This window comes from Chionomys nivalis, chromosome 7 (genome assembly GCF_950005125.1).
Source record: "Chionomys nivalis chromosome 7, mChiNiv1.1, whole genome shotgun sequence".
NCBI lineage: Eukaryota > Metazoa > Chordata > Mammalia > Rodentia > Cricetidae > Chionomys > Chionomys nivalis.
The window spans coordinates 88,464,320-88,490,933 of record NC_080092.1 but is presented as its reverse complement, the minus strand read 5'-3'; the positions used below and the strand labels follow the sequence as shown (position 1 = coordinate 88,490,933).

The 26,614-nt window shown below is 47.8% G+C and overlaps 1 protein-coding gene across 1 annotated transcript in view; it reads left to right on the top strand.

Annotated features, from left to right (window-relative positions):
* The window catches only part of Cacng5 (calcium voltage-gated channel auxiliary subunit gamma 5), a 47,892-nt gene extending 27,738 nt beyond the window's left edge, over positions 1 to 20,154 (top strand). Inside the window, exons 2-6 of the mRNA XM_057775233.1 lie at positions 10,480 to 10,728; positions 12,079 to 12,165; positions 13,451 to 13,591; positions 16,730 to 16,875; positions 17,182 to 20,154. Coding sequence (XP_057631216.1) covers positions 10,533 to 10,728; positions 12,079 to 12,165; positions 13,451 to 13,591; positions 16,730 to 16,875; positions 17,182 to 17,439 — 828 coding nt within the window. The 5' untranslated portion in view covers positions 10,480 to 10,532 and the 3' untranslated portion in view covers positions 17,440 to 20,154. The remainder of the gene's footprint in view (positions 1 to 10,479; positions 10,729 to 12,078; positions 12,166 to 13,450; positions 13,592 to 16,729; positions 16,876 to 17,181) is intronic.
* The last annotated feature ends 6,460 nt before the right edge of the window (positions 20,155 to 26,614 follow it).

Here is a 26,614-nt window from a genome sequence, read left to right as displayed (position 1 = left end):
CATTTATTGATTGTTTCTCGCAGTGTCTGTGCTACTGGGGTTATGTTCAGGAAGTGGTATCCTGGGATTGGCACATTCTTAAGTGGGCAAAGTTGCACAAGATGCCAGGCTCATTACTGCATCTCCTGTTTTCCTCTCACCACCTCTGAAATCTTGGTTTTCTCAATTATTGGCCAAACTCTTCAAACTTATTTTCCACTTTTAATCCAGTTCTTCTACTCATTTTCAGTAGGAGGGTTTGCCTAATCTATGCTCGTTATTCATAGCCAGAAATGGCTATTTTTAACAAGCTACTTAATCACAGCCAAAAATAGCTTTTTAAATCTCCATTGATGTTTCTCCTTCCTCACCAGAATAAAACTGTTTTCATTATTGTGGCCGAGAATAATTGCCTGGTATTTGCTACTCATTTGTCTTTATCCTTAAAATAAATTCTCTGGCTCTTTGCAAATCTTTCCTCTCCAGGGTAACCCCAGAGTCATGGCATTTCCTAAAGAACTCTGGAGAGAGAGGTGACTGAGAGAGAGAGACGGCTCAATGGTTAAGAGCACCTTGCCATTCTTGAAACCCAATGGTAACTCCCAACCATCTATAACTCGAGAGAAGACACAACATATATGTGGAGCACAGACATGCACTCAAACATGTAAAATAAAAATAAATACATTTTAAAATAATAATAAAAGTAAAAACAGCTCATTGCATTGAATTCATAGATCAGTTTGGGGAAGTTTTTATGACATTGTTTTTCTATATAAAAATATGAAATATTCTTATTTAGTAATATTGATCTATAGTTGTCAATAATGTTATTTTATGAATTGTGTGTGAATATGTGTCAGTGGGTATAGATATGTGTCAGTATGTAAACATGTGTCCGTGTGCAAACATGTGTCAGTGTGTGTAAATGTGTGTCGGTGTATGTAAATATGTGTGGGTGGGTGTGAATATGTGTCGGTGTATGTACATATGTGTCGGTGTGTGTAAATATGTGTGGGTATGGGTAAATAGGTGTCAGTGTATATAAATAGGTGTCAGTGTGGACACTCACATGGCAGAGGCCTTGGGCTCGTCCTCCACCTTGTCTGCTATAGGGTCTCTTCACTGCTGGACACAACAGGCTAGCTGACCAGCAAGCTTCCAGGAATTCTCTTGTCTTTGCCTCCTGTCTCACAATAGGAGTGCAAGCACATCTGACTTCACGTGGGGTCTGGGATCCCATCTTACGCTTACACAAGTGCTTTATTCACTGTGCTGGTCAATTTTTTGTCAGCGTGACACTAACTTTTTGAAAGGGGAAACCTCAGTTGAAGAAATGCCACCATAAGATTGTCTTGTGGGGCATTTTCTTGATTGATGACTGATTCAGGAGGGCTTAGCTCACTACGGGTGGTACCATTCCTGGGCAGGTGGTCCTGGCTGGTATAAGAAAGCAGACTAAGCAAGCCATGAATAGCAAGCCAGTAAGCAGCTCCCACCATGGCCTCTGCTCAGTTCCTACCTCCAGGTTCCTGCCTTGAATTCTGACCCCAACTTGCCTCAGTAATGGAGGGTGACCTGAGAGTTGAAAGCTAAAGAAAATCCTTTGCCCAAATTGCTACTGGTCCTTGTGCCTGTCAGAGCAGCAGAGAAGCAAATCAGCATATTCATCGAGCCATCAGTCCCGCCTCTATCTCTTTCCCAGCACCAGCACATAACTGACTGTTTAGTTGCAACAGCTTACCACTTGTTGCTGCATAGGAAGTATTTTTTCCATGGTTATCTTTTCTTTTTGGTTGCTATTCCTGCGTAGCTATTTTTGCATTCAACCATTTATAGAACCCCTTGGGTTTTCTTGTTTCGGTTTGGTTTTGAGACTGGGTTTCACACTGTAGTGCGGGCTGGCCTGGAATTCACTGTGTAGCCCACGGTAGCCTCAAATCCACGCCAAGCCTCCTGCCTCATCTTTCCAAGTGCTTAGTTCAGATGTAAGCCACCATGCCTGGCTCAATTATTTTTAATGCCACTTTCTCGAGCTGATTGACTGGGATATCTGTGTCTGCATATCATGTAGGTGATGATGTACCAAGGTTGTTCCCAGGCGTTGATGCCTGTCAGTTTTCTGTAACTATCCCTGTAACGATTATAAATACCTAAGTTGATCAATACTTTCTCCTTAGGAAAGGTTATTCAGGCTCCCGATTCTGGGGATTTCAGTTCGTGAATGCTTGCCCTCATTACTCTGGGCCTGTGGTGAAGCACACATCATGGAGGAGTGGGTAGTCTTTCTCAAAGAAAAAGAAAGAGGACACTTAGGTCCCATATCCCCTTCAGGGCTGTACCTCCAATCGCCTAAAGACTTCTCTCTGGGCCCGGACTCCTAAGGTTCCACCGCTTCCTAGTTGCACCACCCTGAGGGCTCCACCCTCAACACCTGGACATTTAGATAATGTATTAGCATGGAGGGAAGACAGTTAGCTTTTTACATGGGAAACCTAGACATTTCCCAGAGTATCTAGGGTGGTGTAGAACTTTTACTCTGGCACAACCCATCAATGCAGAGCTCAGGGACCAAGTTCTCAGGGGAGCCAGGGTAGGACTCTTCACACTGGGGATATGTGGAACTCTCTGTGCATGTGCAATGGGGCCTTTGCTATACCTCGGGCAGCAGGGCCTTTGTAAGCTTTCTGAGGAGGTTGAAGGGTACTTATAGGATTGCAAAGTTGGTTTGTTTCCTTCTAAAATACTACTGGTAGGAATTTATCCTGAAAAACTACTTGCAAATGCCCCCTTGACATATATAGAGATAAGTAAGCTTATTCTTTGGTTTTTGCAATAAGGACATATTTGAAAAGAAAAACCTGTTCTGCAGAAGGGAAATGGCTATCTCACTTTGAGCATATGCAAATCAGAGAATACTCATTCTGAAGCTATTAAAATAATGCAAATCATTGATAATATTAAATAAAACAGCATCAAGCTACACTGTGTGCGCATATGGTATATAATATGGCCCCATTTTTAAGTCATAGAAAATTTTCAGCTGCACAGAAAAATGCTAAAAGGCAATAACAAGGCGATAAGCAGTAGTTAGTCCTTTCTCACTATGGTGACAAACGCCTGACGGGAGGGAGGGTTTATTGTGATCACAGTCTGGGCACAGTCTATTGCGGCAGGGAAGTGTAGCCATGAGACTGACTCTCAGGGAACAGAGAGAGATGGATGCTGGTCCTCTACACACTCCCTCCTTTTCCTTTTTTTGTTCAGTCTGGGAGCCCGGTCTTGGGACAGAACCGCCCACATTATTCTTCAGCCAATCCTTTAGGGAAATACCCTCACCGATACACCTACAGATGTGTTCCCTAGACAATTCCAAATCCCGCCAGGTTTACAGTGAGGATTAACCTTCACAAGGTGTGGACCTTGATGGTCATCTGACTCCTGCTGGATGTCTGTCTATGGCACCGAGCATTGCTGGTTACCCACAATGCCTCTTGGTCTCTATGAAAACTCATTCATCAACCACCTCTTGCCAAACTGAGAGTGCAAGTTTTATTAAATATTGATCTCCACTCCAGGAGGTTTGGGGACACAGTGTGAGGGGTTTGCCAGGGCTCTGTATCCTCCCCTTGATAGGACAAATTCCTGGCAGACAGTCTTGCTGTGGCTTAATCATAGAGCAGAATGTGTTAAAATGCGGAAAGCATTCTCCTTGGGTCCTTCTTTTATTGAAGGACAATACATCCTTGCCCAGCAGTTCTCAAACCCCAACGAGAGCATCTGCAGTATATAACAGAGAGAGGCTGGCAGAGCCAGAGGGGAGAACAAGCTCTTTGGCAGCTTCCCAGCCAGCAGCTGTATGACCATTTGCTGGGAGGTGGTGTCTCAGACCAAGACAGAGCAAGTTCAGGGAGGGAAGTGTGGAATGAGGCTGAGGTCCCCAGGTTTCAGGTGACAGCCCCTTCTAAGGCCCTGTGTGCTCGGTCCTTAGCACCTCTGTATGTGTGGATATTTTTCATCTGTGTCTTCAGAGATGCCACTTTCCCTACCATGACATCATCCTGTATCATTACACAGGTTAACTCCTCATAGGCTAAAGACCTAGCAGCTCTCCAGCTAGCTGGTGTGGAGGGGAGCCGGGAGGGCTGAGATTTGTTGGGGAGCCCATGCTGGCTGTTTGTGGGAAGCTCAGCACAGTGTCAACCACAGCATCTCTACCCACCCTGTAAGTGGGTCCCAGTCAGGTGGTTATTTTCGTGTGTCAGAATCAGGATACCATTGACATCTGATGATGGTGGATAGGATAGGATGCTCCTGAGCACCCTACAGTGTACATGGGAGGATAGGATAGGACACTCCTGAACACCCTACAGTGTACATGGGAAGATAGGATAGGACACTCCTGAGCACCCTACAGTGTACATGGGGGGATAGGACAGGATGTTCCTAAACGCCCTACAGTATACATGGCAGGATAGGATAGGATGTTCCTGAGCACCCTACAGTACACGTGATTGATGACTCTCCTAACAAATCATTTCCCAGCCCCAAAGGTCAGTAGGTTGAGAAAACCCACTCTACAGCAGGATAATCTTGGGCTGGCCGTCACACATGGGTGCTGTTTTTCCTGCGACAGTTCCTGAGAAAATTCAGTATCTTCTCACAGCTGAAAAGGCCCGTAGCGTTACTCCTGTGTATTTTCTTAACCAGAACAGTCACAAAATGTCTAGATTCAAGGGAAAGGGACACAAACCCACTCCTCAAGACAGAGAATATCAAATGGCTTATGATCATTTTCAAAAATATCTGTTTTTACTTTATGTGTATGAGTGTTTTTGCTTGCATGTGTGTGTGTATGTATACCACATGCATGCCTGCTACCCGCAGAGGCCAGAAGATGTTGGATCCCCTGACACCGGAGTTGCAGATGGTTGTGAGCTACTATGTGGGTCCTGGGAACCAAACCCAGGCCCTCTGCAAGAGCGGCAAGTACTTTTAACACTGAGCTGTTTCTCCAGCCCCTGTGATCATTTTTTTTAACTCTCCTAGAAGATGATGAGGATATTCTGGTTGGACACAGGCAGGGGATTGGGACCCACTGACTGTCCTCTGGTCACCTTTTCTTGCTGGCTACTGGCCACACCAACACTGAGTCCATGGACCAGCTCACAGGAGCAGCTGACATAATTCCAAAGCCTTGTCAACAGTCCCTACTCCCCGAACCCTTCATCAAAGCTCTCCTGGGACTCCTCTGAGGCAGGCAGGTATTGACCCGGGTGTCTTTATTTGACTATCTTTTTTACTATTCTCCTATTGAACCCCGTCCATCCTCCCCCACAATTCTTCGTACCTACCACCTCACCTACCCCCGAGTCCCTGAGCACTTCATCTCAAAATCCTTTCATGACTGGCTTGGGCAGGGAAATGTACCATTAGTAATTTAATCTCCACAAGACATCTCTCTCTAATTGCTAGTCAGAGATGATAATTAGCAGCCGTTAATTCCCGATCATTAACAAGCTAATACTTAGAGGTAACGGCACCGGTAATCATCAGAAACCATACAAAACCGCCGTGCTCCCAGGCCCCAGTTTCCAAAGGCTGGCGGCACCGCACGGGGCCAGCTTCAGTGCAGGACGGAGCGGGCGCCCTTCAGTTTTGTTTCTGCCAGCCCTGGTTGGGGAACTGATGTCTCTAATCTTCAATCTCATGTTCTTCTCTGGCTAGAGAAATAATGTGTGTTCTTTTCAAAGCCTTCTGGAGCACAGAAAAGTACAAAGAACATAAAACACATATAACCTTATTACCCGGAGCATCTTCTGCCGATATCTTGGTTTATTTCTCCCCAGTTTGTAGATTTTTCACAGAGTCAAGCATCCATTAAGTTCGTGGTTTTGCAGTCTGCTCTGTTCATTGAACATCCTAAGGTAAACATCTCTCATGTTGGAGAAACTTATACAAATTGTCCTCCTCTCTCTTCAGAGACAAAAAAAAAAAAAAAAAAAAAAAAAAAGCTAGAACTGCAGAGGATGGACGTCGGGAGACAGAGAAGCAGGCATCAGAACAGACTGGGGCGAGGAAGACAGCTTGCCGAGTGAGGGACGTGTTTGTGGAGCAAGCCTGAGAAACTGACTTAGACCCCCAGAACTCCCGTAAAAGAGCTGTCCAGACATCGATAATTTTTATTTTTGTTCCTCATAATGACAGCCTGGTCTGGCTCTGGCACTTCTGCCTTCTGGAACCTGATTGCCTGGGTGGGGTCCAGGGAGGTGTTAGTCTCCTTGCTTACAACGTGGTTTTCGGAACCAGAGGTGCCAGGTCGCGGTGGCCCACTATGGAAATGATACCAGAAGCTACCACCCAGGGGTGACTTCCCATAGGAAATCCTAAAATATTCGTTATTCTAATCCTTATGTAATACTCGATCATTTAGAAAATCATCTAAAGACCCGCGTCTTAGGCATTTCTGGATCTAGAATGTCTTCTTTGTGTAGTTCTCCACTGCCTGAAAGCTCCTTGAGCCCATTCATTTCTCCAGGAGAAAACCATACAGTCTAGGCAGAGAGTTTGGAGTTGGCTTTGGCTTCAATCCAGTCTGTCACCCATGGTATCCTGTAGGCTGCTTGACAGCTCTAAGCCTCAGTTTCCCCGTCCATGAAATGACGTTAATAAACCTACCCATGGGCCGGGCGGTGGTGGCGCACGCCTTTAATCCCAGCACTTGGGAGGCAGAGGCAGGCGGATCTCTGTGAGTTCGAGGCCAGCCTGGTCTACAAGAGCTAGTTCCAGGACAGGAACCAAAGCCACAGAGAAACCCTGTCTTGAAAAACCAAAAGTAAATAAATAAATAAATAAACAAACAAACAAACCTACCCATGAGTTACTGTAAGGGATTGCTGAGGGCTCTGTGCAGTAACTGAGAGTCAGTACTTTATACATAAATATGATGCTATAATAAAAGTATAATTATGTTTGCAATGCATTTGCTAAATTTCTTTGCTTTTCACCCCCAACCCTCATGCAGTTGTCCTATTCTCCAGAAAAGGAGGGGATTCTTGGGGTTTGCCTAAGCACACTCCAGATTTTAGGGCCTGTTCTTGTAGAGTTCTTGGACAAAGTCACCTTCAGCCTCTTCTCTCATGCTTTGCTTTACTGATTCGGATCCAATCTCCTCTCCACTTTCATCTCTCCAAATCTCCAAGCCCCAAATCTTTCTCATCTCTGCCAAGCTTAACATTAAAATTGGCTGCTCAGCTTCCGCCAGGCAACAGCTGTCATATTTCAGGCGTCCTGATCTGTCTGCTCTGCGAAAGGTGGGGTTTTAGTCCATTGTTACTGAAAACTAATACCCTACACCGGGTCCAGCTTTGGCTTTTGCAAGCCACAGTCCTATCCACCACGGCAGTTAATCCCCCAGCAATTCTGGGGAGGGGGCAGAACAGGTCTTTGTATTCTCTAGAGGAGCAGCATGGCCCCCAAAGTGGGTTTCCCGGACCCCTTTTGTGGTTGGATAAGTCTGGGGAAATTTGGAGTAGGTGAAAGTAAACCGTGTTGTCAACCTTTACCCCATGCAATGCAATTCTTCAGAGTCAGGATACAGGGCCCGCGGACCCCTCCCCCATCTAGAATAACTATTATTGCTCTAGCCCTCCACTATCGTACAGCAGATGACTTATTTCACTTTTACCTTCCTTGTCAAAGCCAATGCAGGAAGGGTTGTGGAACCTGAGCTTTCCACACCCTGCCTTGCAGACCCCCTACCTTTACACACCTCCAGAGCACAGCGTGTGGTCCTTTCCACAGCTCTCCCAACTCTCCCATGGTCAGAGTTAATTCTGTGGGATGACCCCTCCCAGGCAAAGAGCACCAACGCCCTGTCCCCTGCCACCCGGCAGTGAGTGCAACTTCACAGGCGTACCTGGTCTCTGATGCTTTTCAGGTTTCTTGGCATCCAACCATGCTTAGATCTCAGCCAAAGCGTGGCCTCATTCCTTACTAGGATCCTTGGGATACCACCCAGGACCCGGGCGTGGCGGACCCAGCCAAGGCCATGCTTCATCATTCCAAACTCTAACCTTGTAACACTCAAAGTTACCCACACCATTGGAGCTCTGTGGCAGGGATGCTTTAGGTACAGCTCTCATTCTCATTACATCTTTTAGAAGTGGCTCTGTCTGTCTTCTGGGCTCGGGTCACATTCCGAGATTTTTTACAGATCAATAACTTTATTCATTGTTAACAAAATGCACAACGAAAGTGACTTAAGGAAGAGTTTGTTTTGGCTCGCAGTTTGAGGGGACACAGTCCACTGTGGTGGTAAAATCATGATGGCAGGAGCGTGAGACAGCTGGGAACACTGTGCCCTTAGGCAGCAGGGAGAGGTGAAGGAGCATGCTCAGCTACCTCTTCATTCAGTTTAGAACCCTGCCCTAAAGATGCCGCTGTCCATGTTCAAGGTGGGTCTTCCCCTTCAGCTATGCCTTTTGAAGATGTCCTCACAGCATCCTCAGAGGTGTGTTTCCATGGTGACTCTTAATCTAACAAGGCTGGCATCACACTCTCTCATAGCAGGTGCCACACTGCAATGCTGTCTCCTGTTAACTTGGCACAGTGTTCCTCAGACTTTAGCGGGCAGGCAGACTCACCTGGGTCTTCTTAAAATGCAGATTGATTTAGCTACATTTCTTGTCACTATCGCAAAACACCTAATAGAAGCAACTTAAAGGACAGAAGATTTATTTGGGCTCGTGGCTGCAGTCTATCCATCATTGGGAGGAAGGCATGGAGCTTGTGGCAGTGGAAGAGCCTCCTCACATCTTGGAGAGGCAAGAACCACAGGCAGCTATAATTTCATGGTCGGTCCCTAGTGCCCCACTTCTGCCAGCTGGACCACAATAATGAAGGTTTCATAACTCCCCCAAACAGCACTGTTAGTTCAGGAGCAAGTATTCAAAAACACGAGCCTGTGGAGGATTATTCAGACCTAACTCATAACAGAACATTGGAAGGTTCAGCATCTGCTCTTTAAACCAGCTCCCTGGTGATGCCGATGCTGCAGGTCCATGGGCAGCACTTGGCACAGCAGAGATCAGTTCTTCTCAACTTTGTGTTAGAATTACCTGGGAACACTTTTTCAAGGTTATCATTAGGTCCCGATGAATGCCATATGAAGCTATGTGAGGCAACCCAGAATAAGGGATTCTTAGCCACTCCTGGGGGAGTCTTAGCTGCAGCCGCAGTATAGAAGCCCCAAGGCCAGCAGCTCTGAAGGGCTAGCCTCCATCTGCTCCACTCCCCGCTACTCCCTAAGCCCTGCAAGCATCATGGCTTCCAGGAATGGATTCATGGCTCACCTTGCAGATACTCAGCTTTTCTCTGGCTGGTTCAGCTCTGGCCCCTGACAGTGAGGAGCTCTAAACAGGGAACAGTCATTCCATATTCACTCAGAAGGATTTGTGGGGCTGTTGAAATCGACCTTTGATCTGGCTGCTTTACATGTGCTTACCCAGTCTCCCATTGGATCAGAGTCGCACAAGGAATTCTTCCCGCAAGCACCCTTCTCCATCCCTGTGTGTCTCCCCAAGGCTGCTGCCCACTTCTTGAGCCTGCGTCAGAAAGCAGAAGACCCTTAGAGACCTTGACACTCAGAGGAACCCACCCAGAGAACTTGATCCCCACTTTTTCCTGTCTGGTGTCTTGGCCATGGCCCTTAATGGGTTACATCGGACTGCTTTGGGGTCACCATTTTTCTAGATAGATAGTTTTTCAAGGGCAAGAGCAGAATGCTCATCTTTGTATCTCTCATATCTTATGGTATGCATGAATAGATAGATGGGTAGATAGGTGGGTGGGTGGCTGGCTGACTGGATGGATGGATGGATGGATGGATGGATGGATGGATGGATGGATGGGTGAGTGGATGGGTGGATGGATGGGTGTGTGGATGAATGGGTAGCGGATTGGCTGGATGGTTGCATAGATGTATGGATAGGTGGATGGATGGATGGATGGATGGATGGATGGATGGATGGATGGATGGATGGATGGATAAATGGATGGATGCATGGATGGATGGATGAATAGATGCATGGGTGGATGGATGGATGGATGGATGAATGAATAGATGGGTGGACAGATGGATGGATGGACAGACAGATGACTAGATGGATAGACAAATGAGTGGATGGGTGGAGGATGGATGGATGGATGTATGGATGAACAGATGGATGTATGGGCAGATGAATGGGAGGATGTGGATGGATGGCAGAACGATGGATAGTAATGTGTAGGAAGGGGAACTCAGAAGACAAGGGGATAGATACAAGCCCTAAGAGAAAGCTGTGGATCCCTGAGGGGCAGAGGGAGAGGGTTGCCCTAATGTGGAGATCTCTGGAAACTAGGAAGCAGTCTAGTTGCTCTTATTTATTCACTGAACCGGAGCAGACTGTCTTGAGTTATTGCTTACCGCCTCCTGCTCACGCTCCCTCCCTGTCCCCATAGCCCATTGCTTCCGTGAGACAGCACTGCTGGCTGCCCAGTGACCATCCCCGAAGATGAGCGCCTGTGGGAGGAAGGCCCTGACCCTGCTGAGCAGTGTCTTTGCTGTCTGCGGCCTGGGCCTGCTGGGCATTGCAGTCAGCACGGACTATTGGCTGTACCTGGAGGAAGGCATCATCCTTCCGCAGAACCAGAGCACGGAGGTCAAAATGTCCCTGCACTCGGGCCTCTGGCGGGTCTGCTTTCTTGCCGGTAAGGACAGTCCTACCCTGGGGAATACTATCCCAAGGGGTTTTCTCCCTACTTAGAGACACCCAGGAGGTGCCGGGAAACAACAGTTCAGCATAGACAATCTCCGCCGACTCTGGGCAGTGCTGCAAGCAGCCAGCAGACTACAGACCTAAACTCAGACCCTGGTTCACAATGTCTAGAGAGCAAGCTCTCTCGGTTCCCAGGGCTTGCTTTCCTACTAAAAGATCCGTGCAAGCCTGGTTTTTCCACTCTGTGTTTCAGCGTTGAATGACAGCTCACAATCTAAACAGCTCTCGCAGGCCTTAGCTTAGCTACCCACATCACTGATGGCACATAGCCTTCCCAATGACACTGCAAGGAAGGCTTATCATTGCCACTTTACCAACGCGAAAGTGAAGAGTATAGCAGGCTAAGAGAATCTAGGCTGCTACCTCACTGACAAGATTAAAGAACAGGAAGTGTTCAGCAATTTCCTGTTCCTCTGTCAGTGAAAGGGCCACACAAAGCAAACATAAACATGGGTCTTTCCAGGAAGATGCAAATTTTGATCCTGCTATTGTGGACTTGGGACTTCTCTAGAACAGAGTGAGTCGCTACACCTAGAGTCCTGTGCTCAAGGCCTTTATCACAGCCACGTCTCACCCTACACAAGAGTAGCATCCCCTTGTCCCAGAAGACCTATGTAAGCTATGTGGTCCCTGATGGCCACAGTATGGTCCCGGAACTTCTCTTATGGGATCCTGGAACCTGTGTTGTGTTGAGAGAAAGCACAACTCTTTTCATCCCCTCTTGCTGCTAGGGTTTTGGTGGATAGGTCAGAGGTTGGATGCGGTTTAGCAGAAAGGACACATTTGGCTTCAACCTGGCTACCCTGTCACTACCCTGTGTCACTCTGTAGAATCCACCTTAGGAATAGCTTCAAACTCTGACCTCATCTCCCCCAGCTCCAGATGCTGGGCATCCATCTCTGCCAGAGGCAGAGTTTGAAGCCACCAGGGTCTGATTGACAAGACTAGAGCTGGGGGGGTGGGGCATTATTGCACAAAAATCTACGCTCATGCATCTGAGACAGCCATAGCACAGTCAAAAGCAACAGCTGGCACCAGGTGCTTGCTGGGTATAGATTTCAGTGCTGACCTCTTCCCATGCTTTTGTCCTCACTCTGGGAAGAAAGTGCCATCAAGACATCTCCCCCGCCACCAGCCAAGGGATGAAAACCTCCCTAGCATGTTTCTCCAGCCCAGGTACAGAGACACAGGCCCAAGGATCCTAGAAGCAGTCGGGACGTACTAACCTCAAATCCCTGTTGGAGTGGGACCCAGAAATGGCAGTGATTTCTTGTCTCCGCAGGCGAGGAGCGAGGACGGTGTTTCACCATCGAGTACGTGATGCCCATGAACTCCCAGATCACGTCAGAATCCACAGTCAATGTGCTAAGTAAGTGTCTAGAACGTTCTAAGCTGGGCCACCCGTGGGACAGAGCCAGCAAAGGGAAGAATCAAACGTCCCGAGTCTTCTCAGGAGCTAGCGCCCTTGGCCTTGGCTGGTTACGCCGGTCTAGTTCACTTGTGCGCTTGTGCTACAGCTTCATTTTCCCAGGGTGAAGAGAGATTGCTGGAACCCCAATATCTCTGACCCCAGGAAGCAGCCTCTCTGGACTGTAACAACACTGACTTTATTACCTCAACCTCGCCAGATTTGCTCTGACTCTCAGCATGAACTTGCAGTGTTCCCAATACAGTTCATCCCCTTGAGTTGGTTCTAGGACCCTCTGGATACAAACAGCTACCCACTCAGATCTGCTTTACAAAATGGCTTAATACTCAATGTACATATAACCAACACGCTTGTCCTGCAGACTTCAAATGACCTCTAAACACCGGCTAATCGCTACTACCGTGTGAATGGCTAAACTCAGTGTGAGCCCATTCCCTCCTCAGAGGTCAGACTTACATCCCATGGTCCTAAGTCCCAATCTTCTAGCCAGTGTGGTTGCTCTTTCCTGCCTCCATCCTGTAAGCACAAACTCGGTTGATCTTGGGAGCCCACACGAATAACAAAGATACTCTATAGGTTGCCTCTCAGGAAACAGAGATAAAGAGCAAATTCTTTTTTTATTATTTTTTATTAGTATTTTGAGACAGGGTTTCTCTGTAGCTTTGGAGCCTTTCCTGGAACTAGCTCTTGTAGACCAGGCTGGCCTTGAACTCACAAAGATTCACCCGCCTCTGTTACCTGACTGCTGGGATTAAAGGCCTGTGCCACCACCACCCGGCTTAAAGAGCAAATTCTTTAGTATACAGTAGAACTCCTCCCAAGTGATTATAAATTGAGAAATAAGGAGACCAGCGCCAGTCCCCTGTAATCCTCAGAGCATGCCCTTAGAAATGGTGGATTGGATGTCTCTCAAAGCCGCAGCAAGAGGACATGACCAGGTCCCCTTACAGCTCTCCTGTAGACAGGCAGTGTAGATTCCCAGGAAGGGAGCTTTATGCCTGAAGTGGACACAAATCTCTGAATGTGTTGGTTGTTAGAGTCAGACTTTGCAAGCCCTATGCTGGAGACAAAAGCCCTGCCTGCACCAGGAGCCCCCCTAGGCCATTTTTGTGGGAGCAGGTCTTCGAGAACTTGTTGGTAGGCATGGCCGTACTTCCTGGAATGAGGCGAGGAAGGAAGGTCACTGTGGTAGCCTGACAGGCTGTCCCTTTGCCCCCTGCATTAGAAATGATTCGCTCGGCCACCCCCTTCCCGCTCGTCAGCCTCTTCTTCATGTTCATCGGGTTCATCCTGAGCAACATCGGGCACATTCGTCCCCACCGGACCATACTGGCCTTTGTCTCTGGCATCTTCTTTATCCTCTCGGGTAAGTTGTGTCGTTCTGTCTCCATACACCCTGGACTTTTGACTTTTAGCTCCTGAGCAATTCTTCTTTGGGAAGCCTCTTGACGGCAAGCCAACACTGGACCAGGAATGATCTGAGCCAGTGTCCGTGGCAGAGCTGGGTTAGGGCTAAGGGAGACTTCTGATGCCCTTGGACCTACCCATGACGTTCCAAAAGAAAGCACGAGGCTTCAGAGTTAGAGTGACATGATGGGTTCTGGGCAGAGCTGGAACAGGAACTCAGCAACTGTCCTCGGGGCATACACCACCACTTCCTCTCCAGCTCCCAAGCTCCATCCTTGGGTACAGCTTTGGAAAATAAATACATCACCCTTTAGAACAATGGTTCCTTCACCCCTCATCCTCAGCTACCTCCAGAGAGTCCTGATTTCATAATCTAACCACATACCATATCCTGAGCTCACCAGACCCCTTCAATATAGACCTGTCTTCAGGGACTATCACCAAGTTGTATTTCATTCATTTATTCATTCATTCAGTCAGTCAGTCAGTCAGTGACCATATCTATTACACCCTATTCTGGGTGCTGGCGTTACTGAAGGTCAGGGTAGTGCAGAGTGGAAACAGGAACTCAGAGCGAAGGGGACTGTGACGGGGCCCCTAGGAACCGCCATTGGGACCCAGATTAGTGGCTGAAGTTCAGAACAAGGGTTGGTCAGAGAAAGCTAGAGGAGAAGCTGATCTATGCAGGAAATAGGAATTAGACAAAGACAGAATTGGAGAGAAGAAAGGGGCCTGGGGAGATGGAAGAGCTCCAAGAGTTGGGAACCCATGGAGTCTCTGGGGGCCTGAGGAAATGTGTTGGGAAGGGAGACTACAGAGGCACCTGAATTGTCTTGAGATCTGAAACTTGGTAAGAAGCCTTGAGAGGATTTTGAACCAAGGAATAGCATCGGATGTGGATGTTAGATCTTGTGCTATTAGGAACCTTGAGGAAGGGAAGTGAGCCAGGAGCCAGGGAACCTGCACAGAGGTGGCTCCGGGAAGTACAGGGGATGGGCAGTAATGGCACAGACTGAGGTGATAACTCTGACGGAAAGAAGGAGGAAGGCTCCTGTGACATCCAGAAGGTAGACTCAGTAGGACCAGGACTAGGCTGTCCAGGGAGGCACCAAGGATGAGTGCTGTTTCCTTGCTGGGGCGTTCCTAGATCACATCCATGATCAAGGAGTCACAGACAGAGAAACAGCTTTACACAAAGGTTGTAAGACTGAATGTGAGGTGTCTATTGTGGCACCAAGAAGAGGTATCTAGAAGGCGGCCAGACATCATGGCCTGGAGCTCATGGAGTCACCTAAATCGAAGCCAAAGACTGGAGAACTCTTAGCCCCAGAGGATGAATGTGTGAACCATGATGAGTGACACAGAGAATTGTGTGAGAAGACAAAGGAGTGTGGTGGGTAAGACGGGTGCCTTCTCCCCGGGAACCTCAGGAAGAGCTTTTCTCTAGAGAATAGCGGACTGGTTTTTGGGGCACGCATTGTAAGTGCCTTGAATTGACCGGGGAATAGAGTTCTAGGAGCTGATGCCCAGGTAGAAGATAAGGTAGGTGGTTTGAATAGGATGAATAGATACAGTGGCTGGCTAGCTGGATGGATAGGTCGAAGGAAGGATGGATGGGTGGATGGAAGGATGGATGGATAGATGGATGGACTGATGAATGGATAGATGGATGGACAGATATATGGATGGATGAATGGCAGCTAGATGGATGGACAGAAAGATTTGAACAGATAAAAGACAATAAAGGAAAAATGATTCTCTGGAATAGGCACCCTTATTGCCTACTGGCTTGACAGTCCCTTTAGGACCATTCCCCCATTTCCCTGTCAGCATAATCTTTAAATCAGGTGGAAGGCAGATTACTTGACCCCTAAGAACCATTCTTCCTTGTTTTTTTCTTACACACACATACGCACACACACATGTATGCGCACACACATACACACATGTATGCACACACACACACACTCCTCTGCCCATCTGGTTCTTTGCTCTACCCACCAACAACCCACCTGCCATGCATTCTCCCTTCTAGTCCACCCGTCCACTCTTTCATCCCCGAAATGAGTCCAATAACACCTGGAATATCAGAGGCCACCATTGCTATGGTAGTATTCCGGCTAACCAGAGTGGGGCAAACCCATGGCCAAGCTTTTAATTTTTCCTCCAGTGAACTCCAAAGCCGCCAAAATGATCGGCGATCAGGATGCCCGAGATTCCAACAGTGAGTGAATCACAGGACCATAAGTCTAGGACGGAGGTGACACACGGGCTTCATGACAACAGAGGGGACGTTTGAGGGCAGCAGTGACGCACAGCTGAGCTAAGAACAGGGGAAGGTTTGAATCACACCTGTCTCTCTCCCTTTCACATCCATCCTTGGAGAGGCCCCAATTTCCTAAAACAGTGTGGATGGCCTGAAACCTGGCCAGTTCAGTGGAGACCGATTAATTACATCTTGACTCAATTACACTCACTAATTGGTGGAGCTGCTGCTTGAGGCGGTCACGTGCACAACGGCAGCTGGAGTTTGGGGCCCCAGTAGCCTCCTGGTTCAATGTTGGTCAGGATCTGAACAAACTTCCCTTACATCTCCTGGCTGAAGATCTCAGAGAGAACACACTGTGTTACCAACTGGTCTGCAGAGGCCCCAGGCCGTAGTGATAGACTCCAGAGAGATGGGTACCATCCCCTGCTGGATACAGGGATTAGAAGCCCTGCAGACAAGCCTTATCTTAGCCCTCACATTAATAAAAATCCTCTTAATAACTCAGGGTTCACACCCCAGGATCATAACAATGTTTCAGGACAATACAGTACCAGGAGCCCAGAGGAGGCCCAGTGAACAAGGATACGGAGGATATTGCGACAGAGGTCAGTATATCCATCGCTGGGCTTGTCTCAGCTCAGGAGAATATCTCGTACTTGCACCTGTTCACTCCCTAGAAGATGCGGGTGTAGACAGAGACATCAGGAGGCAAGCTCATGCTCACTCTGGAACTCCAAAATGAAGGCTTTGTTCCCAGCGCTACTATATTGGCCAACTCCCTGGACCTCCAGGCTGAACGTGCCCCTTCTCTCCCCTCCCCTCATCCAGGCCTCTCTCTTGTGGTGGGCCTGGTGCTGTATATCTCCAGCATCAATGATGAGATGCTCAACAGAACCAAGGATGCAGAGACCTATTTCAACTACAAATATGGATGGTCGTTTGCCTTCGCCGCCATCTCCTTCCTGTTAACAGAGGTATCCTGTCCCATACCGCCCTGTGCCAAGTTGGTACTGCCCTATGTGGAAGGGAGGAGTTTAGCATCCCACAGTATCCTGGACCACCTACTCTACCACTCTTCCCAGAATGTACCTCTCCCAGGCTTTCCCGGGTCTCTTCTATTATGAGGGTCCCAGAGCCCACTCCTGTCCCATGCACATTGTCCCTCCCGTTGGAGTGGCTCTATGACTGTGTTCCAGGAAGACCCAGCCAGGACATTACCAGTCCTCCCCCGCTTACCTGGCCCCATCAGTGAGCTCTCCTCTGCTTCTCTTTCACTGTAGAGTGCTGGGGTAATGTCTGTGTACCTATTCATGAAGAGGTATACTGCCGAGGACATGTATCGACCTCACCCGGGCTTCTACCGGCCACGCCTAAGCAACTGTTCCGATTACTCTGGCCAGTTTCTACATCCAGACGCATGGATCCGGGGCCGCAGCCCCTCGGACATCTCCAGCGATGCCTCCCTACAGATGAACAGCAACTACCCGGCTTTGCTCAAGTGCCCAGACTACGACCAGATGTCCTCATCTCCCTGCTGAACTCTGGCCTCCTTCCCACCTGAACTTTGGACGGCTGGACAGCCTTTCCCTTTCCCCCAGGCCCTTCCCCGCTTAGCCGTCATCACCTAACCAATCCTCTCCCTGCTCCCAGAGTAGCTCTTCCTTCGGTGGGCATCAGAGCCTGGAGTCACAGGCATGCTGATTGGCTGAGGGCATGGTTGAAGTCCTGCCTCCAGAGTGCCAATCATAGCCGTGAGCCCCTGGGAAGCCAGCAGCCCTGTCCGTGCTGTGTCTGAAGATGCCCCGTTTTCGAGTTGTATTTTATTCTTGTACTTCCGGGTCAGCCAAGGCCAGGCTGGAGTTGCCGAGTTTCTGATATAGACAAAGCCAGACTTGAACACTTGCCAACCAAGCTGGCTCTCCATCCGTGGTCTATGCTGTGAGGCCAAAAGGTGATTCTGTTCCAGCGGTCTGGCTGGCTCAGAAATCTCAAGCAAACACTTCCTTAAGAGACACTCTATCCTTTGATGTCGTCAGTGTCCCTCCACAAAAGTGACACTGTCCCCAAGGCCATGAACTTTCTGTCTTTCATCCTTCCAGAATGCAGCTGCCCTCCCTGATCAAGGACTAAAGTAAAGTATTCGGCGGTGCCAATGAAGTCACCAAGGTGTTAACGGCTGAAGATGTCTTACTCCACACAGCCCCTTGATAAGGCATTCCACAGGGGCTTTTGATGCCTTAACCCAAAGAAGTGACAGATGACAAGAACTCAAGAATTTGATAGTTCTGTGTTCAGAGCTCCGAGCATTGTGTCCAGCCCTGGGGGCATTGTCCCTGGCTTCAAGGACTGTGCTTCCATCCAAGACTCTAAGATCTAGCTGTGCGGACAGGTGTCTGTGCCACCTAAGGACACTGGAGCTGCCAGCCGGGTTTGAAAACACAGTGCGTTTTGAGCCCAAACAAGCCAGATTCCAGCTGATCCAGCTGCCTTGCCAAGGATGTCTGTGAACATGTGGGGGTTGCCAATCTAATCCTAATAGAGGGAAGCATCTGCTTCCCAGCTATGTGACATATGTGGACAGATCACATGCCTGCAGAAGGCCAGACAATGTGACCCTGCTCCCCTGGTGGGGAAGCTGAGTTGGGAGGCTGCAAGCAGCTTCCGGGGAAACCCCATAACCCCCCATAGTTCTCCAGGTGTCAGTGCAGCTTGACCATTGTTTATCCGGAGAGTTTGGAGAGGCAAGCCAATGTGGCGCTCTTTGCTGTGTATTTTTGCCATGCCCACTTTTGCCTCGTTCTCTTTAAGATGCCGAATGTCCCCGAACACACAAAGCCGCAGCGGGTAACTAGCAGGCTCTGGCAAGTGGCACAGGAAACCGCACAGCTGGTGGCTACTGAAGATCACTGGCTGAGTCAGCTTGGAGGAGGCCATAAGGACTGATCTGGGGGGCATTTCCTCTGGCTTAGAGATAGCTACCTTCTTGCTGTGTGCCCATGTGCCTCTGAGACTTTGTGTGTGTGTGTGTGTGTGTGTGTGTGTGTGTGTGTGTGTGTGTGGTATATCCAAATTACCTCTTAAAAGGACTCCAGGAGCTGGGGATATTAGCTCAGTTAGAGCACTGGTCTAGCATGTATGAAGCCCTGGATTCAACCCCTAACACTATATAATCCAGGTGTGGTGGCACACATCTGTATTCCTAACACTTGGAATGTAGAGGCAGAAGTTCAAGGTCACTCTCACCTACATAGCTAGTTTGATACCAACCTGGGCTATTTGAGGCTCTGTTTCAAAAAACTTTAAAGGCATCAATTATGGGTTAGAGCTCATTTCAATGAATTTGATGATCACTATTAATATAATCATTTAAGTACCCATATACAAATATATCCACATTCTGAGGTACTGCACACTGGGGTCTTGGAGAACAGATCCGAGAGAGGACACCACCTGGCCCCTCACATGCGGGGTGCTTCGTAACAGTTCAGCCCCTTGGTTTCACAGCATAGTGGACGGGGAAGATGAGAGAAGCTGGGTTTTGTCTCCGGGCTCAGCCACTGACTCACTGCGAATCCTTGGGCAACCCCTTCTATTCTGAGAAGCTCAGCTGAGAGTGTTTCCAAGCCCACTCTCCACACCCACACCCACACCTCTAATGATTTTGTCCACATTGTTCTTGTACGCCAATTTCCGTATCTGCCTGTGAACTGAGAGCGACAGGCAGGTCCCAGCCTCCCACTCCATCGACACTTCGTGATGATCGTCATCGGCTTCTGTTGCTGCTTGCGAGGCTCTGTTTGGAAATGACGAAGTGGGGTTTTCAAGCTGGACAAATGTTTAGACATGACTGACTCCAAGTTTTGTCAATGTTATTAACACCTAAGATGCATTTTTCTCTCTCTAAAACACTTTCTTCGTCACTGTACCAGGCTTGGTTTTGTACACATGGGGAAGATAATAGAATTTAGTCCTAACTGCAAGCGAACTGTTGACTATGACATTATTATAGCAGGCCATCCCCAGCCTGAGACTGAGCTGGCAAGTCAAGGGAGGCAGGAGGTTCCCACCCTGGAACCGACCATGCATGTTTCCCTAGCAATGCGTCTGGGACCCTTTCTTCTCCCATGAGGGTATGGGTGAATGTACCAACACCATACCACCATCGTGATTTCTTTTCTGTCTGTACCCTGGTCTCAGAAGCTATTCACAGCCTTTCCTTGATCAAAAGAATTTTAATCACACATGGAAGTATATAAACCCATAAACTCTTGCCATCTCTTGGTTGTGTTTTCTGGAACTGACTTTATCCTTGGGCCGGCAGCAAGATGATCACATAAAATATGATACGGAAAATCTAACCAGCAGAGATGCAGGGGTACCCCTTCCTTTGTCATCCCTAGAGACAAAGACAACATCCCCAGATGTAAGTCCCACAGACTCACCTCATGTATCTCTGGCCAATTCTGGGTCACAAACTCATACCACCCTTTGGTCAGAGAAATAGAATGACCATCAGTATAGAAGGAATTATCCCCGAAAACTTAAAGTGACGGCATCCATGTCATGACTATTTGAGGGGTCGGCTGGGCCTCAGCAAGATGATTCTTGCTCAGAGTCTCATGGGAAGCTGAACTTGAACCGTGGACGTTATTTCAAAGACTTCCTTGTCCATTTGTCTGGCCCCTGGGGTCCCCTGACAGGCAGGAGTTGAGGTCGTTGGGTGGAACACCTGTGTGCAGACAGGATTCCCTGACAGTCCAACAGCTAGGAGCTAAGAAAGAGTATCCCAGGAGCCATATTGTTTGTTTTGAAGAAGCCTCGGAAGTGACCCAAAGCCATACTTATCGTCATCTTTAAATCACCCAGGTTGAAGTGCAGGAACATAGATCCTTCCGCTGTAGGAGGAGCGTTGGCACCCACTGTAGGGACCACCTTGGAAATAGAAGACATCACTTCATGACTGGCTTTGCCCATGTACTCCCAGCCCCAAGCTCCAGATGCTATTCTGGGGGTGAGGGCTGTGTCTCTAAGAAACTTCCCGATGATATCAAGGTCATTGCATACTCTAGGCTCCAAGGATGGGATTCTCGATCCCCTAAATATTTTTTTAATTTCCTCAGAGAGTTCTGACCTCACGACTAAGGACTTGGGTCTAGATCTGATGGAATTTGCCATCAGAGATGGGGATAAAGTCACCGTCTCACTTATCCTCATGAGGATTACTGGCTTCTTACAAAACGCAGGAAAGAAAGGATTAGAGAGTGGTAAGTAGGCCACAAAGGAGGCCAAAGGTCACAGTACCATCCTTGCTCCTCCCCAACCTTCAGTGGCCTCCCTCTCTCAGACTGTGAGTCTATGGGCAAGGTGCCAAGTTCATTGGCTTGAGCCCAGTACTTTGACTCCAGAGCCATCCCTCAAGCTGGCATCCATTAGGAAACAACAACAGCTTGCTCTTGAGAATCAGGATGGTGAGTGCTAAGCATTCCAGAGCCAAACTGCTCTTCTTCCTGTGGTCGGGGCCAAAAATGGACACCCAGTCCTGAGGAAGGCCAACGGATCTTCAAAGGTGACCTTGTGGTCTCAGAACTTCAGCCAGTCTTCACTGCTGGCTTTTCAATATTCTTTTTGCATGAACATTTCATTTATTAACCAGGCTTGATGTCTTTGAAGCCATAAAGAGACCGTGTATTACCGTGTTCTCAGCAAACACGACTTCAGTCAAAATTTATTTTAAATCCACCTACACTCATATATCTCCCACCCTGTTTTAGATTCGGTGCAACCTGTGAGAACACTCTACAATCTATTATTTTCAAACACAAGGCTGGAGAGATGGATGGTTAAGAGCAATCGCTGCTCTTACAGAAGGCCTGGGTTTGGTACCCAGCACCCATGTGGTGGCTCACACTGGTCTATAACTCAAGTTCCAGAAGATCCCATGCCTTCCACTGGTCTCCATGGACACTACACACATGTGGTGCTCTAGACATACAGACAAAGCACTCACTTGTATATGTAAAATAAAAATAAATAAATCTTTATTTAAAAATCCCAACACAGCAAGAATTGTAAAAATCTCCTCAGATTAAGTTGTCTTTTATTAAGAAAATGGTAGAGTCTAAATTAAGTCTGCCCTATGAGAGATTCCAAATGAGTATCATGGATGAAATCCACAGAAAGTCTCAATGCCCCAAAAGTCAAGGTCAGTTCTCAGGCTTGGCACTCACTCAGAAAAGAATCCCTTCTGTGAGCTTAAATACAAGCTCTTGTGAATGTCAGTTTCGACACCATGACGTCAGCTTCGGCTCCCACAGGAGGGCATCCTTAGACAGTATCATCAGCACGTATTTACAACCTTCATCAAAGTGCACAATTCCCAATAAGTTTCTGTAAATATGATCACATTTACCCCTTCGCACTACAAATGGGAAGATCAGGAGACCTGAAGGAGTCTCTACACAGATTTAGAAACTTCGTGGCTGGGGAAGCCGCTCGGTTAAGTGCATGTCAATCAAGCATGAGGACCCGAGTTTGACTCCCAGAACCCACATAATGGCACATATCTGTAATCCCAGGACTAAGAGGCAGAGGTAGACGGATCCCTGGGGCTTGCTGGTCAGTCAAACATTCTAGCTGGTGAGCCCAGGTTCGCTCAGAAATCCTGTCTCAAGACAGTACAGTAGAGTCTGATTAAAGAAAACACAGGACAGTGAGACCTCTGATCTCCACAGGTGAATGCACACACACGAGCATGCACATACACGAGCATGCGCGCTCTCACACACACTTGTGTGCTCACACTCTCACATGTGCACGCACACACACAGACTTACTCAGGGAGTAAGACTTACTTGGCAATAATTTCAGTGCTCTACAAGTTTTATATCACTCCCAAGAATTTAGCATCTGCAATTCTAAATATTTAGCTTGGCAAATGTACCCTTTCCATGATCAGAGAGGGAAAGGCCTCACTAAGTGGGAAAGAACGGTGACACACTGTTCCCTAAGAACCTCCCAAGGCCGGCCGCCATCTCTACTCATGACGTCAACCCACACTGAAAAGGCTGCAGAGCAATTCGGGATCTTCCGGGCTGAAGTCACTCAGGGGTGGAAGCTTGCTTGCTCTCGCTCACCGACAGCTGGAAAGGAAGACTTGTGACCCGTGGTCAGGCTAGGGCGTCAGCAGATCCTTCTCTGGACAGGAGGGAGGAATATCCATTCCTTCAAGAAAGCACTTTTGAAAGCTCCATGGGCTGAAAAAAAAAACAGTGTGCTGATAACAAACTTGGCCTGTCTACTCTAAGATGTGAGAAGGGTCATCATGGTTCATTCAGTCAAATTCATAGTTGGATCTCTGCTCAGCTAGGAGATGAGGAATTCCCGAAGAGTGCCCAGGAATTCCATAGGGGGAGACAGCAACAGCTGCTTGGTAGCTGGACACCCAGTCATCAGAATGTAGGTGTCAGGGACTACACGGAGATAGGATGTCAATGCCTGGTGGCCAAAGTCCACAGAAACATCACAGTCATCCCTCCTAGCCCCTTCAAGTCTCTCTCACCCTCATTTCCATCCTATGGGGATGATCCAAAAGACTAGCTTCTCTCCTTGACCTATCCAGGAATGTCTCCCTGCCTGCTCCCTTGAGAGAATGTTTCATGTTCTTCTGGATGGATGGGGTCTGGTTTGGAGCATACCTGTAAACCCAGTAGTGGGGAGGCCAAGACAGAAGGATTGGGACTGTAAGACCAGCCCAAAATACACAAGTTTTAGGCCAACCTGGACTACATGATGAGATCCCATCTCAATAAATGTGCAGCTCGGTCATGAACTCTCTCCACCATTGGAAGGAAAAAGAGATGAGTTTTTAAAAACTAATTTTGTAGAATTTCTAGTAGTTTGACCCCCTTATTCATAATCATTAAATTAGTTAATACGTTATTTTAGTTGTTGCTACCATTTGCTTATCAACTTCTATAGGCAATTTCTATCATGGAGTAATTTCAATTATTCTCCTTCATTTTACTTCTTTACTCCCACTGCCAGTGCAGAATCTGAGGCCCCCCAGAATACAGTACACACCCATCAGTGATCCACACAAGACCTGGCTCTTAGTGTTTCATTCATTTTTTTCCCCAGACAGTGTCAAAGAGTACATGCAAATGTCTTTAATATACTCTGTCGCGTTACAAGCTCTTTAAGGAGGGCACTATGGTTTCTTTGCACGTAGACCTTCATTTCTACAAGCCATGCTTATGATATTTATTACACATACGCTCTTCATCCAGTAGTGTTTCGATACTGTTTGCCCTGTTCACTATGGTTCAATATCAAATACTCCATCAAGTACACATCACTGCCGTGTACCCAAGTCCTAGTGAAAAAAAATCTCAGCGACAGATGCCAAGATGGTGAAATCCAGAGGCCAAGGTCTGACATGGCTCATCACCAGGATCTGACATCAATGCCATCATCAGCTGGGTCCAGGTCCACCTCGAAGAAAGTACTGGCTAAGTTACAGCCTGCGTCTCTCCTTGCAGACCTGATGATTAATCACATCTTTGAGCAAGACCACAGAGTACTGCGTGTACTTTATGTAACCAGACAGCCTCCTTGTCTTCAGAATGGAGGCTTGGGAGAGAGGCTCTTATTTTGTTTGTCTATTATTTGCACTTGGAATTAAATTTAGGGCCTTGTGCATGATACACAAATCTATCCCACGGAGTTACATACACATCCAGGCTCTCCGGTTTCTAATCCCACATAAAGGGCTTGAGCATCCCACTGCCCACCTACCCCAGCCAAACGGAAGACTCCGTTAACCTCTGGAACACTGACACCTTGACCTAAAAATTCTCCCTATTTATGACAGACTGTTCAGCAATGTCTCAACCCACCATGTGCCAATAATATATCCATCTTCCGTTGTGGCAGCCCAACCTCCAAATGTTGCCAGCTATCCAAGGGCACTGCTCCCAGTTTAGAAGCACCTAGCTTTGCCTAGAATGTTCTCTGTGTCAATCCAATAGGCTGCATCTGTACCTGCAGCAATTCAATGACAAGAGCATCGTTCTCTCTATCGTATAGTGGAAGACACAGGGGGAAACTAAGGGATTGGCGTGATCTAGAAGTAGTTGGGACCTCCATCCTTCACAGAGCTCAGAGATCACCATAAAAGACCTGTGACCCTATCTGGACATCTGAGCTAATGGGCACGGCAGCCCTGTCACTTGGGACAGGAAAAGAAGATAGTAGGGGTGAGATGGTAAGGGACAGCATTAGGGAGAATGTCCTTTAGTTGGCCCTCGGAGGCTAAGAACTGAAGGCTAGATTGATGTGACACCAAAGCCTGAAGTCCACAAGAAATCCATTGTTTTAAAAGCACTAACTTCTAATCCCAGCTCTTGGGAGGCAGAGGTGGGGAGATCTCTGTGAGTTTGAGGCCAGCCTGGTCTACAGAGCGAGTTCCAGGACAGCCAGGACTGTTACACAGAGAAGCCATCTCTTGAAAAAAACAATCAAACAAACAAATAAATGTACTGTTCATTTCAAACGTGTTCAAAAACAGAAGACAGAGGCTACAGAGAAAGCTTTGTCGAGTGCCTGCCATACAAGCATGGGGACCTCAGTTCAAATCCCCAACACTTACGAAAAAAGTCAGACACAGGTCTGGAGAGGTTGCTCAGTGGTTAAGAGCACCACCTGCTTGTCTAAAGGTCCTGAGTTCAATTCCGAGCAATGGTGGCTTACAACCATCTGGAATGAGATCTGGTGCCCTCTTCTGGCCTGCAGGCATGCATGTAGGCAGAATACTGTATACACAATAAATAAAATAAATCATTAAAAAAAAAAAAGTTAGGCAGAGTGGTTACCTCTATAACTCTAGTCTGGGGGTTCTGGGTCAGAGACAGGAGCAGCCTCAGAGCTCTCTGGCCAGCCAGCCTAGCCAATCAGTGAGCAGAAGACACCCAGTGTCAACCTCTGACCTCCACATACACACTCACACATGGGCACACAAGCCTGCATGCACACAGACACACAAGCAAACACACATACCAAAGTTACATACACAAAAGTTAACTTGTAGCCAAGGTGGTACAGTGATGTCCCCTGTCCCCTCACCGAGCCTCAATGAGGACCAACCACATTCAACTCCAGATTGTTTAGTAATAAATCTTTCAAATCAGGTAATTTCCCCTGCAGCTAGCTCACTGTGTATCTGTAAGAAATGTGGGTTCTTTCAACCTTACAGTGACCATGATACATGGAAACCAGTGAAAGTATTTCGGGGGCAGTGCTGCAGATGGTGCCAAAGCTCCATGTATGCAGGTCATGTGACTTCCAATCCACCAAATATCAGCATTAATGTTTGACTTTCTCAGTTATTTAAAAAATGTGTTTGTAGCCGGGCGGTGGTGGCGCACGCCTTTAATCCCAGCACTTGGGAGGGAAGCAGGCGGATCTCTGTGAGTTCGAGACCAGCCTGGTCTACAAGAGCTAGTTCCAGGACAGGCTCCAAAACCACAGAGAAACCCTGTCTCGAAAAACCAAAAAAAAAAAAAAAAATGTGTTTGTGACTGAGTCTTGGGTCTCCCCCATTACCAGAGCCCACTTCTTCTTGCCCTTGAGTTCATCCTCTTTATCCTGTGTCTCCGCGCAGGGTATCCCACAGCTTGGGAGTTTTGTGACTAGTTCCCCAGGCTGTTGGTGATTTGG